The following is a 16,614-nucleotide window of genomic DNA, read 5'->3' as shown; positions in this document are numbered from 1 at the left end:
GGATGTGTTATGAACATCTGGCAACCCTAGGTAAGGTGTTCCTGTAAAACTTTAATGCTCCAGATCCACTATATAATATATAATATGCGTATAATGTCTCATAAATAAGATACAATGTCACGATGAAGCATGATGGCCTTAACTGTGTCTCAATACGGTTAAAAAATGAAAGATGTTGAATGTTGGACCCAGATTTTGGACCAGGTGTTCTTATCGTGAACAGATTTATTCTCTAAGAAGAAAAATTCTCAGCCGTAGGTTCTAAAAGCTGGCTCTATCATTACGCTTAATCTCTAGAATGATTTAGACTCGCTTGGTTTAACCGTCTCTCATTGGAGAAGATCAAGAAGGGTTCTAATCATGCGTTCCAGGATGATAATATCTTCGTTATTCTTCCATTCAGCCCATGATGTTTGGCTGAGTTAGCGGAGCGCTGGGATACTGGCTGTGTACTCGGTGTTATTAATGCTATTGAAGTTGTCCAAGATGTGTCTTGTTGGATTAGGATCTGTCAGAATTGTCTAGTTGTTTGTGTCCGTTCCCAAATCTGAACAAATGCCTATTTTCTGATAGCTGGCTTGGTGCCATTAAAAGTGGGTCGGCCACCGTTCCTACATTTAAACCCTACTCAGAAGTTCTTCTGTGACTTCCATGCCGACCCAAGTATATTTCTTGAGAAATTGTGAGACTGAAGCTGAGAATCCTGGCTGAACGGCGTCTCAACGTATAAAAGAATAATTTTATTGAACGTAATGGTAAGATGGGGGGAACCAACGGGAACATCGTTCATGACTTTGGCCAAAAAGTGTGGTGTGGGAAATCGAGGTTGGGGGAGAAGCCCGATGTAGACATGTTTACCTGGGCGGGTAATTTTAGGCTTTTAATAATGAGCCGAGTTTAGAACCGTGCAATGATTGTGGCATGTGAGTGAAAGACATGGGACATACTTGTAATGGACACGTTAAGGTGACTCATCTCTGTTTTCAGAGGGAACATAATACGAGACAAGTTCTAAGACCTCTCGATGTGAAAAGAACCGAGTGTGCTGTAGACAGCGAGTGACCGCAGGGATAGGGGAATAAATACATGACGGAAGGTCTAGCGGGGGTACAGGGCGTGCATGGAGATAAGATCCTGTTTCTCTGTCTACATATTCTAGCAACAATCAGGATAAACCTATTAGGAGAGGGGCGTCCAATGTGCGGCCCTCCAGCTGCTGCAGGACTACATCTCCCATACTCCTCAGCCAGCCCCATAGCTGAATGAGCATTATGGGAGATGTAGTCCTGCAGCAGCTGGAGGGCCGCAGGTTGGACGCCCCTGCTATAGGAGATGCACCAGCAACAATGTTACTGTAAACTCGTAAGGGTAGAGTCAGGAACTGTTACAAAGTTTGGTTACTTTGAAGCCTTTCATTGAGGAGGTGGAGTGCATATTGCCATCTAGGAGGCAACTACTGCCGAGCCATATCACCATACAGAGAATAACCAAATGCACCATCCCGTACGAGAGGGGCAAAGGTGGATCACACAAAGGATCCAGCAATTTCTGTGTTATAGTTCAGACACCCTCTGTGGTGCTGCAGGTTATGGATCTGGCAGCCTGTAGAAGACCCTATTCCCACCGCCAAGAAGATGGCAGAAGAGTTTTCTCCATATCTTAGGAAATGATATAATTTTAATTAGTGAATAAAGACATTTCATCGCAGTGATGAGCTTGATGGGAGTGGCAGTGTATTTGTTGTGCCGAACTCGATTAAACTCCTAATGTAACCTAACAGTCCTTGAAAAGGTTTCTCAATGCCCTCAGTAACGTAAGGAGTTAAAAGTTGGAAGCCCTGCGGAAATCTTGCCTCAGAGGGGTGTGGAGCAACACACCTCCTTAGTCTCCCGTCCGAGTGGCTGAGACTTCTAGAGGGAGGGACTGATTCTGGAGAAGGAGGTGTAAGACGTAGTAGCGGATGACAAGTCCTCCAGCATGTGATGCACGTGTGTACACAAACCTCCACTGGCGGGAGCATCTGACGTTGGAATTCAATATGTTTTATTTTATCAAGGAGATTTGTCGGCAGATCGGCCCCGTTCGGCCCCTGTCTAAGTCTTCCCGTTTCTCCTGCTGTAAAGACTTAAACCTTAATCAGTCGTTGGTCTCGTCTTAGATTCAGGAGCCATATGCCATCCCATGCATGTTTAATACCCTCGCTGTATTACCCTCTACCACTTCTGCTGGGAAGCTGTTCCACCTATCTACCATCCTCTTGATAAAGTAAAATTCCCTTATACTATAATTGTGCTTGACGCAAATTGCTCTTGCTACCTAAGAATTAACCAAAGCACGGGAGAGCAGGTAATATTCAGCTACATGGCCCAGTAATAAAGTAGCCCGGAGCACAATAGGAAGACAGCATGTTCGATGCAATAACAGAAAGAAAATGCATACAAACATAAAGGGAGCACAGAAAGGGTCCAGACAATGACTGTATTATTCCAAAACCACTTATTATGCCCCTGGTGGCTAAATGAGGAATTGCAGGTAAAACACACAGTAAAGCTTTAGGCAATGGCCCAAAATCTTTATATTCGAGCTGCCCAGGAGGCAATTGCTCCCCTCCCTTGTCAGCCCTCCCAGTGATTAATAATAATTATAATAAAATTAATAATCCGTATGCATAATCTAGATTTGCCTTGAAGGTTTTCACACATAGATTAACAAAAGTTTCGCAATGTTGAGTAATAGCAATAAAAAAAATTATGGGAAATCCTGAGACTGATATATAGTTTTGTAGATCAATATTCTTCCGTAGTCGATGTTTCATCTCAGGAGTTCTTAATTGACACTTTTATCTTTATCATCTGGAGCTGTTGTTGATGGATTTTGTTATTTTACAGGTTAGAACTTTGTAGTCACTTCTTGGATCTTCTAAACTGCCCCACCACTGAGAAGGGTCTACCTGCTGCGGCTTGGACGTCCAATGGAAAAGTCTCTTAACGCGCTAGAGGGTAGTGCCACCGGGGAGTCCAGCCTTGGTCTTCTACCCGCTGAAACCACGTCTCGTCCCACCTGGGGGAGTAAAGTACAGTACATTCTCGCGCAGGTTGGATTTTCGGTGGGTCTCGGCAACGTATGGAGGTTTCCGTATTTGTGCCATCAGAACGGAGGAGGTGAGAACCGGTAGAACCTGAGGCCGAAGTCTAATCTAAGAATGTTATGGTGCAATAGCTGAATAACTGATACGGACCCATGACGTGTAGGTCTGGATGGACGATGGTGGGGGGTGGGGCTGGCCCCAGACGTGGGTGGAGTGGGAGGCCTGGTTTAAATATGTGGGAGGTGCCGATTTTACCTAAAAAATATTGAATTGGTATAACACCCACCCCTGCCACCAATAAATAATTTCATAAGCAGACCTGGGAACTCTCCAGGGCAGGCTACCCAGCGCTCTAACTCTTCTGAAGGCGGGGCTTTGAGGGGGTGTGGTTAGCAGGGCTAGCCCTATATAGCACTAAAAGGGTTGGGTGTGGGATTAGCTGTGAAGTGGGTGTGGCTAAACACCCACTCCCCTGTCCTGAAGAAAGAAGGCTACCCGGAGACCCAGAGAGGCAGTTCTTCACCCGGAGACTCCAGGTCCAACCTAGAGAATTCCCGGTTTTTACATAAACCATTCGTTTCACCTCCAAAAGAACCACTTAGCTGCTAAGACCCACATAACAGCACACAAGTGTTACTCCATGCAGACCCACACACCCCTTATTATCCAGAAAGCACTCAGTTGTTGGAATGAGCTACGGTTGTACTATTTGTTTTACCCGGGACAGCTTATCACATGTAATTACACGTGTGACTCTCGTGCTTTAAAGATAACACGCAGAAGTACGCCAGGATCTGTATGTACGCCCTCCGCTGACTCGCATAAGGTCACGGCGGTAACAATGGCAGTGCTTAACTTACAGAGGTAGAAAACAAGAAGTGTTACTAAGATCAAGTGCAAGGAAATTACCCCCCCCTCGCCCCGGCAGAACAATTTACTGGAAACCTTTACACATATGTAACAATCTCTTACTTTTTTATTTGCACGAGACCAACTTGGTTCACAGCGTTTTTTTAAAAACATTTTTATCAATTAAGAATTCTGTTTCACAAAAAAAAACCTTTTTATATAAAACATTGATAGTTTTTTCCTTTTTTTCAGTGCATTTTATTTAGGAAGGTATCCTTGAGACATTCTGGTGTCTTCTGGATGTAGTGAACCAGCAGCCTTGGTTAAATAGAATATGAGCGCCCTCTGGTGGCACACAGAGGATTTACTTTCCTTAACTCATATCCCACTGCCGCCACCAATTATAAAGCAACCTGCAAGGGGAACAATTACAACAATAGAGGGATGACAAGTTAATGGGGAGGAATAATCATCGAGAGCCCGGTTGTTTCCATGTATACACATAATGTAACAAAAATTCCAAATAAATATATATCCTTAGTTTATTACATGTTACAAATTCACGTTTTGTGTCTTACAGGGGCATTCCTGTTGCTGTACTTCTTCCTGCTCCTAATCATTGGTATCCCGCTCTTCTTCTTGGAGCTGGCAGCTGGTCAGAGTATACGGCAGGGTAGTATCGGAGTCTGGAAGCACATAAGTCCCCGTTTGGCTGGTATTGGCTTTGCGAGCTGTATGGTGAGTATCCCGCTGGCATCTGAATTTTATTCTATGATTCCTTTGCCAGAATTAATTATTTAATGGCCTAAAAAATGGTCCCAAATCATAAAATTTTTGAAGGAGTGCTTAAGCGTCATGTGACAAAGAAGCGGGCACAGATGAAGCTTCTTCAAATAGATGTAATAGACCTTTAAATAGAAAAGCAGTTAAAGGAGAATTCACAGCAAATGTTTATTTTTATTACTAGTAGCAGATTAAAAATACATTTTGAAAAATATTTACATTCAAATGTTTATATACATATTTTATACAGTGCTGGGGGGGTTATATTACTGTATACAGCGCTGGGGGGTTATATTACTGTATACAGCGCTGGGGGGGTTATTACTGTATACAGCGCTGGGGGTATATTACTGTATACAGCGCTGGAGGTTATATTACTGTATACAGCGCTGGGGGGTTATATTACTGTATACAGCGCTGGAGGTTATATTACTGTATACAGCGCTGGGGTTATATTACTGTATACAGCGCTGGGGGTTATATTACTGTATACAGCGCTGGGGGGTTATTACTGTATACAGCGCTGGGGATTATTACTGTATACAGCTCTGGGGGTTATATGTCTGTATACAGCGCTGGGGGGTTATAAATTTCTATGGGACTTCCCCTTTAAGAAAAAAAACAACCAGTTTGAAAATGACTGCTTTCTTCTTAACGTTACTTTTGCCTTTTTTTTATCAGGTCTGTGCCTTTGTAGCTCTGTATTACAACGTGATCATTGGATGGAGTCTCTTCTACCTGTTTAGCTCCTTCCGGTATCCTCTGCCGTGGGAGAACTGCCCAACGCTGACGAATCAGACACTGGAAGGTCGGTGGAATGGGGATTCGAAATGTAAAAACAGGGGAGGGATTCAAGCAAAACATAACGGAATATCAGCTTAAATAAATCCATACCGCTTATAAAAGGTAGAGGTCAATCATTTCATTGGTGAGACGCGGTTGACGTTGGTGTGTCATTCAGATATGCCATGATCGTTAAAATGCGTGCTTTAAAAAAATATCATCATTTGTATAATTATTATTATTATTATTATTATTATTATTATTTTATTTTGTTACAGAATCAATGTCTATATACCTTCATATCCTCCGCAGAACCGGAATGTGCCAAGAGTTCACCCACCACATACTTCTGGTACCGAACCGCGCTCAACATAACAGATTCCATCGAAGGCTCGGAGATGAATTGGCCCATGACCGGATGCCTCGTCCTGGCCTGGGTCTTGGTTGGAGGCGGCATGATCAAAGGGATCAAATCCTCCGGGAAAGTAAGCCTCAGTCGCTTATTGCGCAACATTTGTTGTAGGCTGAAGGAACCGACCAACGTCTAAACGTCACACAGCAATATGTTTGTGTTCCAGGTGGTTGTAATCATATCGTTGAGGTCAGCCCGGGGTTGGTATAACAGTGCTGGAGCATGAGCGGTGGGGGCAGTATTTAAAGGTCTGGCCAGCAATCACCCGTGACAGAGGTCACCTGTGGACAAGTCCCCAATTCTGCTTTCCTTTGACCATTCCTTGACCCATCATTATCTTCCCCCACACCCCAGACGGAAGCCTCTTCTATTAGATGATCTCACCTTAATTAAATCCAAGGTTCCTGCTCAACTTAAATGTGACGTTGCCTGTTTGAGGAGCACCCTGAGCAATGGACCCTGGATTTCTGTAGACGTTACTGTCTGCGTCCATCCCCATCTACCATCTACTTATCATTGTTTCTCCTTTCTTGTCTCTTTCTAGGTGATGTACTTTAGCTCAGTATTTCCATACGTGGTCCTGTTCTGCTTCCTGATCCGTGGCCTCATGCTGGAAGGCGCTGCCGACGGAATCAAAATCATGTTCATGCCAAAGGTAACTATTCCCCACGTGCCGACGAGTTACGCTTTCGCCTGCCATCCATCACGAGTTGGTGGGGAACACAGACAGACAAAACCTCGTGTCTTGAGTCGATGGCGAAATGCTTACCAGGGTACGAGTCTTCTGTAGTGATAGAGAAACAGATCTCCCTGTAGACCACCAAGTATATAGACGTCATTGGGGGTAATGAGATGCATATCTGCTGTCTGATGGAGTCTGACCCCTTTTTTTTGTCCCTTACAGGTGGAGATCTGGGGAGACATACAGGTTTGGCGTCAAGCGGCTACTCAAGTGTTTTTTGCCCTCGGTCTGGGGTTTGGAAGTATCATTGCATACTCCAGCTACAACGACCGCTACAACAACTGCCACTTTGATGCCATCCTTGTGTCCTTTATCAACTTCATGACCTCCATCCTGGCCACGCTGGTCGTATTTGCGGTGCTGGGATTCCGAGCCAACGTCATTGCGCAGAAATGTGTTGAGGAGTGAGTCATTTCTTATTTCCACAAAATCTCGGGGTCCCTTCCAAGCCGTGTTGAGTGGACCCACCATATATATATATATATATATATATATAGATAGATAGATAGATAGATAGATATATGCACTGGAGCAAAAAAAAATGAACTTTGCTGAAAATACGAGGCTTTGGTGTTTTAGAAAACCCATTAATCTTATTATTAGTCGAAAATGCCCAATTTTAAATGGCCAACTTATGCACCAAGACGCCCTGGGGGGCCCCTACACCGCAGGGGCCAGTGTTTCACCCCTGCTAATTAAATATGCTGTAAGACCCATAACTTTATGGATGGGATCTCACCCTCCTCTGCACTTATATGTCCACATTGGGTCAGTAGGGTTCTCCGATGGTTTAGTGGTGGAACGGTCTCAGATCCCTGCTTTCCGCTGCTCCTCCACTGATCTGACACTTGGGACACTTCGTAAACCTGAGATCTCGAGTTTCTCCCAACATGTAAACCAGAAGGAGGAAAGATATCTGTGCCAATCCCTCTTTTTTTGCCCCAGGTGCAGCTGAGGCCATGGTTTGGTCAAGGTGCACAAGTCGTGTGGACCTGTGCACCTCGACCAAACCATGGCCACAGCTGCACCTCCTCCAGAAGCCGTAGAAGCATTTCTGTTCATTCATCCTTGCCGTAATTAATTACAGTTAAATATTTTTCCTTACTTTCTCTTTACCCCTTTTATCAGGAACCTCGGAAAGATCCTTTACTTGTTTGACAATGGTACCTTTCCAGGAATCTTCGTGCCGGTCAAGAACATGACGAGCGTTGAGTACAGCCAGTGGTATCACGAGGCCAACGGCCAGCTCTCGCTCGAGAACTACGGGATTTCAGACTGCAGAGTAGAAGATGAAATGAACAAGGTTTGGAAAAACTGCCTAATTTACTTAATGTAAAGACAGGTTTTTAAAGGGTATTAAAAATATATTTTTTTTTATTAAGTCAATCATGGATTCTGTCTTGGAGAAGACTTCACTCAAACCAAGACATAATCCATGATAGTCTTACCCTATCGCTGACTGCTTTTGTGTCACATGGCAATTTAGTATTCCCTAAAAAAAATAGGCAAACTTTTATATGAATATTTCTTTGCTGCATTTAGTTATATTTAGCAGTGTAGGTGTCTTCTCCTGGTTTCATATCATCTATTCTATCTTCTCATCAGGGTGTGGAAGGCACCGGGTTGGCTTTCATCGTCTTCACTGAAGCCATGACGCTCTTGCCTGCCTCCCCATTTTGGTCTATCCTGTTTTTCCTGATGCTCCTGAATTTAGGACTTAGCACTATGTTCGGAAACATGCAGGGAATCATCACCCCGCTTCTCGATAATTTCCCACAATTACGGAAACGAAAAGCCAGATTTACAGGTAATCGCGGTTAAACTTATTTCAGCGTCTGCACATATTTTATTATGTAGAAATTATGTTGGCCTGGAACCCCGATGTCCACCCACTCACCCTAACAATTTGATCGTAGGACACGCCTTTGTTTTTGTAATTGTCTAAAATAACCGTTTTCTTGCTTTTTCTCAATGTGCAGTACTGTGCTGCGTAGTTGGTCTTTTGACCGGGCTGATCTTCGTTCAGAGGGCCGGAGGCTATTTCGTTAGCATGTTTGATGACTATTCAGCCACGTTGCCCCTGATCATCGTGGTCATCTTTGAAAACTTTGCCGTGGCCTGGGTGTATGGAGCTGACAGGTACGTTCTCTAGAACAAAAAAACTATAAAATAATGCCCTTAATGATTCACGCAAGCGGCCACCGTGCGATAAAGTAGAATAAGAATACTTCCCAAACTGAATGAAGCAGCAACCCAAGAAAAAATACCCTCCAAATGTCCAACATGATGTAGATCCACCAAGGTTTTCTGGCAGGAATAATACTCACTGTAATTTGCCAACGGGTCAAGGTATTCTTCATATCTTCCATGCTTTTTATATCCAGGTTCATTGATGATATTAAAGGGATGTTGGGTTTTCGTCCTTGGAGAATATACAAATATATGTGGCAGTATGTCAGTATTCTGGCCATGGGAGGACTTCTGCTTGCAAGCTTAATCAGGATGTGCATCACGCATCCCACCTACCAGTCTTGGAACCAAGAGAAGGTATGAACGGGAGAACGTCTGTTGGGTGGTAGAACTTTCTACTTAAGACCGGGGTAGGAATGGAATAAGATGTAAGATGGAATGGAGTTGGAGAAGAAGGAATTGAATGAAAGAAGAGCTGGCTGTGCCGGCTTTTCCTTTGGGGAAATAAGATTGTACGAGTGCGGGAAACATGTTTTTGATCGTTTTTAAGCATACTAATCCCACTTAATGTTCTTCTTTGTTTGATGTTTAGGCAGAAGAGGTAAACTTGAAGTATCCACAATGGGCATTAGGGATCCTGATCAGTCTGATTGTCGTGGCGTCATTTCCCATCCCATACGTGTTCTTCAAGGAAACCATTCAAGACTGGCTAAAGAGACGAAAGGCCAAGACGTACGGACAGTGCGAATACAGAGTAGGGAGCACGGCAGACGTAATTGTTGGACCTGCTGATGAGACCCCAATGGGCTCCAATCATGTTGGAAATGGTTACCTACCGGTAGAAATGGAGGATTTAGCTGAACGCGGCAAACTTCTGAACACAGCAGAGGAGGAAGCTGAGGAGGACAGTAATGATGCAACTGGCTGAATCATAAAGAATAGGGTTCTCAGGGGCAAAGTCTACAGGAAAACAAAAGGATCTTGTGGTTACAGATAAGCACTTTCAGGCCATCTCCAAGCTGGGTAAACGGTGCCAAGCGCATGAAGGCTATCCTGGATTTTTTATCAAATTCCTAAAATCAGTGGGAAGGAAGCATTACTTTTTATTGCCAAAATACTGTGCCCTGATAGAAAGTCTAGTGTGCCAACGCTGGGACAATGGAGATGTCCCTTCTTGAACTCGGTGCTGCTTCCACCATTGTTGGAGCTCCTACCTCTCCTGCTGACTGAGTTTCCACAAAAGTCTTCTTCTGCACTTTAATAACGGGGAATCAAAAAACGGTATTAAGTATAAAAAATAACTAAAAAAGGGTGTTTAATTTGTTTTTTTTAGGATGGCCTAAAGAACTGAAGCTTGCTTTTAGAAATGTTGACGGTAAACTTGAATTGCCAAACCAAGAATCATTTCAAAAAAGATCAAAGAAACATGGAGAATCGGGTGGTGGTAACACCAAACCCTCGGCCCTTCTAATAGCTAGCCGTGCCTGGTGATAAGCTACTGGATCTAGCGAGATGGGGTAGAGTTGGCGTCGTTTTGCCCAAACTTTCATCTCTTCGCCTAGTTACTGACTAAAAATATCGTAACGTCTCTTTCTATTGGTCAGTGTTTTTGGGGAATGGAACACGAGGACGCAAAGAAGTCCTCTTGATGGACAAACTTTCTTACCGACTTCAACTTTTTGACCTTAAGAAGCACATTTATGTCCGTACTGAACGTTGTGTTGTCCAGACCTGCTGCTCCTATGGGTGTAAATATTTGTAAATATCCTTTTTCGCGGAATCTTCTAGAGAAAGTATCACTTGAAGGGTCTAAAATGCTTGATTTTAATGAATAATTGTTTTTAAAAACTCAAACCAGTAATTAACCTCGGCACCTTGAGTAGTTTGTTGGTTGTCTAGTATAAACTCTCCAAACCCTCCTGATTTGATGCGGTCATGATCTGAATTACTCACTTTAATGGAAGATCCATCCATGGTCTTCAGAAGAATGAGGAGAAGGATGAGTGAGTGAATAATTATGTAGAATTCCAAATACAACGCACCCGAAGACATAAAATAATCCTTAAAGAAAAAGGTTAGTATCCAAAAAACGTATTAGAATTTTTTGGGGGAAATTTCTGAAAAAGTATTACAATCCAACAGATGGTTATATTGGGACATTTCTGGTGGAACTAATTTTTTTTTTTGCATTATGTCATAATGCAGAAGGTCAATTTAGCTGGCTCAAATTCTCTTTACGAAGCAGTAACATTTTTAATATATTTTTTTATGATCATTATGTCATTCTCTTTATCAACAGATGTCCCACAACCAGAAATTATTTATTAAAAATAAATCAATTATTACGTTCATCCTTAATCAAAGCTGCCGTGCGGCTTCCAATACGCTGCAGTCTGTTCCCTGCAGGGTTTATTCACTAAACCGTGATTTGATACCTGGGGACTCTCTGGGTTTGGCCCGGAGTCTCCAGGTGAAGCACCGCTTTCCACGTCTCTACGAGTTACTTCTCTCCCTCCAGATGGGAGGGGGTGGGGTTTAACTGTGCCTACTCTCCACCCACTTCCCTCCTACTCTATACTGTCTAGGGCTAACCCCACCCATATGGGCAGGAAGCCCCACCCACACGGTCAATAGAATAGGGAGAGCTCTTTATACCATGCCCTGGGAAGTTCCCAAGCAGGGTTGTGGGTGTAAAGCTGAGGTGAGATGACATAGTTCGTCTCATTGATTACTTGAATGCAACAAAACCAGGTACAAAACCAAGAATCATACATCCCAAGTGTCCCTACAGTCCCTCCGTGGGATCCCTGATGCCCCATCTTTTCTAGGAGGTCAGAATGTTTTCTGGGTATCGCAGAATGTTTGAGGGGATCGCAGGGTCCTACAGCCCTAAAAGCCCCGATAATGTGTATAGAAACAGCAGGAGATAAATAAATACATTCATATTTAAATTGACTAAATAAAATACAACCTATAAAAGGTCTTAGTAAAGCCACACCCCTGGCCACACCCCTAAAAATCTAACGTGTCCCTCTTTGACCATTTTAAAGGATTTACGCAGAATAGTGCAGTTAATTTATGTTCTGTTGATTTGATGTAAACTTTTTTTGCTTTTGTCTTTTATGTTACAAAGGTTATGTCTACTTAGATGGGGTCTGTGTAGATGTAAGTAATATATATATATACGTGAATAGGCCAGAAGATATATATATATATATTTTAAAACAAATAAAAATAGCTTTTTTTGTACACTTTCAGTGATCCCTGGTGTAAAGTGCGTTGATGTATCTGTTGCGTTAATTTTAAATATATTGATGATTGTTTTTGTAAATAAAAGCGCATTTCTAATTTTCAAATAGCCTTTTTTTAAAGTGGACGTGTACTTTTGCCCAGATTCGTCATTTTACAGCTTAATACACCAAATAAACCTATGGACTTATGTGTAGAGAGTGTAATAATCCATACTGAAATGAAAAGTTTTAGTTATGCTAGAAGCCACGATGATGATGATGATGACGATGACATCAGTTCTCCTTTAATTGATTGTGTCTCAGGTTAAGACACTTAAAGGGACACTCCAGTGTCCCAGGGAGCCCCCTAAACACTTAGCTGCCGCTTTCTATTTCCTTTGCAGTCTGAGGATTCTCACCACTGATTGGCTGCTTGAAAAAGTGCCAATGATGGCTGGTGTGTCCCTTTAAATTTCTGTCCTGCAGTTCCACATATGGCCACAAGAGGCAGTGCAGCTCAAACACCAGCCCTTGTGCCTTTTACCGTGACCTTTTGACACAGATCTCCTTCTAATTGCTGTAAAATACTCCCTTATCTGAAATCAGATATCTCAATAAACAATTAGGCGTTTTGGCGAATAAAAGGCACGGGCGGTGAGCAGTTCCAATTCATTTAGTTGAACTAAAAGCTAGGAATGTGATTGTTTCCCTTTAAATTCTTTGCGGGTCCGTTAAAAACTAGTTGGCGCTTGTACACAACTGAAATACCCTCATACACCTAGCCGCATCCCTACAGAGAGTGCCCACAGCACCCCTAAACATACTCTTCGCTACAAATGTGCCTAATCTATTAAAGGGAAATCCAGCCCTGACTTAATAATTTTAGTTTGTACAATGTTTTTTTGTTTTTTTCTCTCCAAACACATATTCCCTTCACCCCATACAAACTAGTAACTTCAGACACAAGTCAAATCAGAAGACATCAAAGCTAAGGACTGGAAATTTGAGAGAGCTGGCAGGTATGAGTTTCTATCGCAGTCTGGGAATGTGAAGCATTCGGTCAGCAGGGCGCGCCGCCGCTGTGGAATTCAGAAATAGCTGGATTTAGGATTCTCTGTCGCTGCAATGTTAGTGAATAACAGGGAATTGTTGGAATTAGAGATACTATGTGTAACGGATAAGGAACTTGTTAGTTTTGAAAAGATTAACCCCGACTACCTACCATTGATCAGTCAGGTGGATTAATAATAATTATTATTGTTATTATTAAATTAAACATAATAAAACAATTCTAATAAGCAATAATAATATAAATAATAATAATATAACAATAACTGTCGGATCTTCATCTGACAATCTAGGGGGTTGTTACTGTGTACAGCGCTGGGGGGTTATATTACTGTGTACAGCACTGGAGGTATATTACTGTGTACAGCGCTGGGGGGTTATTGTATACAGCGCAGGGGTTATTACTGTATACAGTGCTGGAGGTTATTACTGTATACAGCGCTGGGGGTTATATTACTGTATACAGCGCTGGGGGGTTATATTACTGTATACAGCGCTGGGGGTTATATTACTGTATACAGCGCTGGGGGGTTATATTACTGTATACAGCGCTGGGGGTTATATTACTGTATACAGTGCTGGGGGTTATTACTGTATACAGCGCTGGGTGCTATTACTGTATACAGCGCTGGGGGGTTATTACTGTATACAGCGCAGGGGTTATTACTGTATACAGTGCTGGAGGTTATTACTGTATACAGTGCTGGAGGTTATTACTGTATACAGCGCTGGGGGGTTATATTACTGTATACAGTGCTGGAGGTTATTACTGTGTACAGCGCTGGGGGTTTATTGTATACAGCGCAGGGGTTATTACTGTATACAGTGCTGGAGATTATTACTGTATACAGCACTGGGGGGTTATTACTGTATACAGTGCTGGAGGTTATTACTGTATACAGCGCTGGGGGGTTATATTACTGTATACAGCGCTGGGGGGTTATATTTTTGTATACAGCGCTGGGGGGTTATATTACTGTATACAGTGCTGGGGGTTATATTACTGTATACAGCGCTGGGGGTTATATTACTGTATACAGCGCTGGGGGGTTATATTACTGTATACAGCGCTGGGGGGTTATATTACTGTATACAGCGCTGGGGGGTTATATTACTGTATACAGCGCTGGGGGTTATATTACTGTATACAGTGCTGGGGGTTATATTACTGTATACAGCACTGGGGGTTAAATTACTGCATACAGCGCTGGGGGTTTATATTACTGTATACAGCGCTGGGGGGTTATATTACTGTATACAGCGCTGGGGGGTATATTAATGTATACAGCACTGGGGGTTATATTACTGTATACAGTGCTGGGGGGGTTGTTGCTGTGTACAGCGCTGGGGGGTTATATTACTGTATACAGCGCTGGGGGGGTTATATTACTGTATACAGCGTGGGGGGTTATATTACTGTATACAGCACTGGGGGTTATATTACTGTATACAGCACTGGGGGTTATATTACTGTATACAGCGCTGAGGGGATGTTACTGTATACAGCGCTGGGGGGTTATATTACTGTATACAGCGCTGGGGGTTATATTACTGTATACAGCGCTGAGGGGATGTTACTGTATACAGCGCTGGGGGTTGTTACTGTATACAGCACAGGTCCTCTTAAAGTCCTTCGAGAAACCTTCTACCTCCCCCTCCCGGTGCTCAGCGTCTACTCCCTACTACCCAGACCGACCAAACGGGTCAGAAAAAGACAACAGAGCATATGATGGCCCTAACTAAACCAATCAATACATAATAATGTGTTCCACGCATTACATAACGGCGGCCCACGTAGGTACCTCCGAGGTGTGTCTAACTTTTGGCTGTGTTAATTAAGTTGTGTCATCGGTCTGCTGGTTGTATAACAGGAATGGCATCATTTTGATCTCCTCCTCGTCATCCATGCAAAGATTAATTTGGTTACATAATCGCTGGCAAAGACCGACGAGCCGGCCCTACGAGTCCTTCCAGCGCTGTACGGAGTTAAATTAAAACAATCGGATCTGTCTCATTTAGAATTCAGATTGACGGACGGATACTCACTGTATTACCCTCTACCACTTCTGCTGGAAGGCCGTTCAACTTATCTACCGTTCTCTCAGCAAAGTAAAACTTCCTTATATTACATCTAAGCCTCTGACCCTCTAGTTTAAGATTATAACATCTGTTTTGTAACATGTCTAACACCTTCTCCATGTGCGGCTCCCTCCATCTCAGGCCACACACCATCTCTCTGCGCTGATTACGTACTTTTCCAACATTTCCGATGACCGTATTCCCTGCTGTTTCTATACACATTATGGTGGCTTTTAGGGCTGTAGAACCCTGCGATCCCCTCATACCCAGCAAACATTCCGACCGCCTAGAAAAGAGGGGGCGTCAGGGAGGAAAGAGGGGGCATCAGGGAGGAAAGAGGGGGCATTAGGGAGGAAAGAGGGGGTACCAAAGAGGGACGGTGTCTATGGAAAGTAACTTACAATACGATGCTTCTAGAAAAATGCTAAGTATTTATTTGTTATTACGTTTTGAATGAGAAAGTCCCTAGGTTTGACTCATGAAACATTTGAAAGGCTAAATATATTTGGGGTAGGGGGGGTATTTAAAAAGAAATGTTTTGCGTTCTCCTGTATAGCTGTCAATCAGGACGGCGTGCCCGGGCGGAATATAAGCTATATATCCCGAAGCATGAATCAAATCCGCAGCAGCTATGCGTGTGAATGCGTGTGAATGTGCAGCTGTCAGAACCCAGACTGGTTAGATGCGGCTGGAATATCCGGACGCGGCTCGGGGTTTTTTTTTTCTTGACCCTTCGGAGATTTTTGTATCTCGCACTCTGTGCTTCCCCTCATCGCGAGTCTTCTGCGTGGAGCATATTTTATACGTTCGTAAATAACTGCTTTTATTAGCATTTTATGAGAATTGTACAGAAATATACCTTAAAGGGAAAGATTCTTCTTCTTGAGACTAAAGCGCTGTATACAGTAATATAACCCCCCCGCGCTGTATACAGCAATATAACCCCCCCCGCGCTGTATACAGCAATATAACCCCCCCGCGCTGTATACAGCAATAACCCCCAGCACTGTATACAGCAATAACCCCCCCAGGGATGTAAAAAGTAATAAACCCACAGGGCTGTATACAGTAATAACCCCCCAGTACTGTATACAATAATAAAACCCCCAGCGCTATATACAGTAATATAACCCCCCAGGGATGTATAAAGTAATAAACCCCCAGCGCTGTATACAGTAATATAACCCCCAGCGCTGTATACAGTAATATACCCCCCAGGGCTGTATACAGTAATATAACCCCCAGCGCTGTATACAGTAATATAACCCACCAGCGCTGTATACAGTAATATAACCCCCCAGGGCTGTATACAGTAATATAACCCCCCAGCGCTGTATACAGTAATATAACCCCAGCGCTGTATACAGTAATATAACCCCCCAGCGCTGTA

At 43.2% G+C, this 16,614-nt stretch overlaps 1 protein-coding gene across 1 annotated transcript; it reads left to right on the top strand.

The window, feature by feature from the left end:
- Window positions 1–2,868: 2,868 nt before the first annotated feature.
- Window positions 2,869–10,937, top strand: LOC128470468 (sodium-dependent neutral amino acid transporter SLC6A17-like). The gene is made up of 11 exons (XM_053452360.1): window positions 2,869–3,161; window positions 4,518–4,675; window positions 5,402–5,528; window positions 5,816–5,988; window positions 6,460–6,570; window positions 6,820–7,061; window positions 7,786–7,960; window positions 8,263–8,464; window positions 8,637–8,796; window positions 9,042–9,204; window positions 9,440–10,937. Exons 1-11 carry the CDS (start codon window positions 2,972–2,974, stop codon window positions 9,773–9,775), a joined length of 2,037 nt encoding a protein of 678 aa, XP_053308335.1. The 5' UTR covers window positions 2,869–2,971; the 3' UTR covers window positions 9,776–10,937.
- The last annotated feature ends 5,677 nt before the right edge of the window (window positions 10,938–16,614 follow it).

Source organism: Spea bombifrons, chromosome 12 (genome assembly GCF_027358695.1).
Source record: "Spea bombifrons isolate aSpeBom1 chromosome 12, aSpeBom1.2.pri, whole genome shotgun sequence".
Taxonomy (NCBI): domain Eukaryota; kingdom Metazoa; phylum Chordata; class Amphibia; order Anura; family Pelobatidae; genus Spea; species Spea bombifrons.
The sequence above is the reverse complement of the archived record's forward strand: the minus strand, read 5'-3'. Positions and strand labels throughout refer to the sequence as shown.

What these genes read in the sequence shown, in the direction of transcription:
- LOC128470468 (XM_053452360.1), top strand. Translation starts at nt 2,972, where the DNA reads ATGGAAAAGTCTCTTAACGCGCTAGAGGGTAGTGCCACCGGGGAGTCC. An exon ending in GTGCCATCAGAACGGAGGAG is followed by an intron (nt 3,162 to 4,517) that starts GTGAGAACCGGT and finishes TGTGTCTTACAG; the next exon opens with GGGCATTCCTGTTGCTGTAC. An exon ending in AAATCATGTTCATGCCAAAG is followed by an intron (nt 6,571 to 6,819) that starts GTAACTATTCCC and finishes TGTCCCTTACAG; the next exon opens with GTGGAGATCTGGGGAGACAT.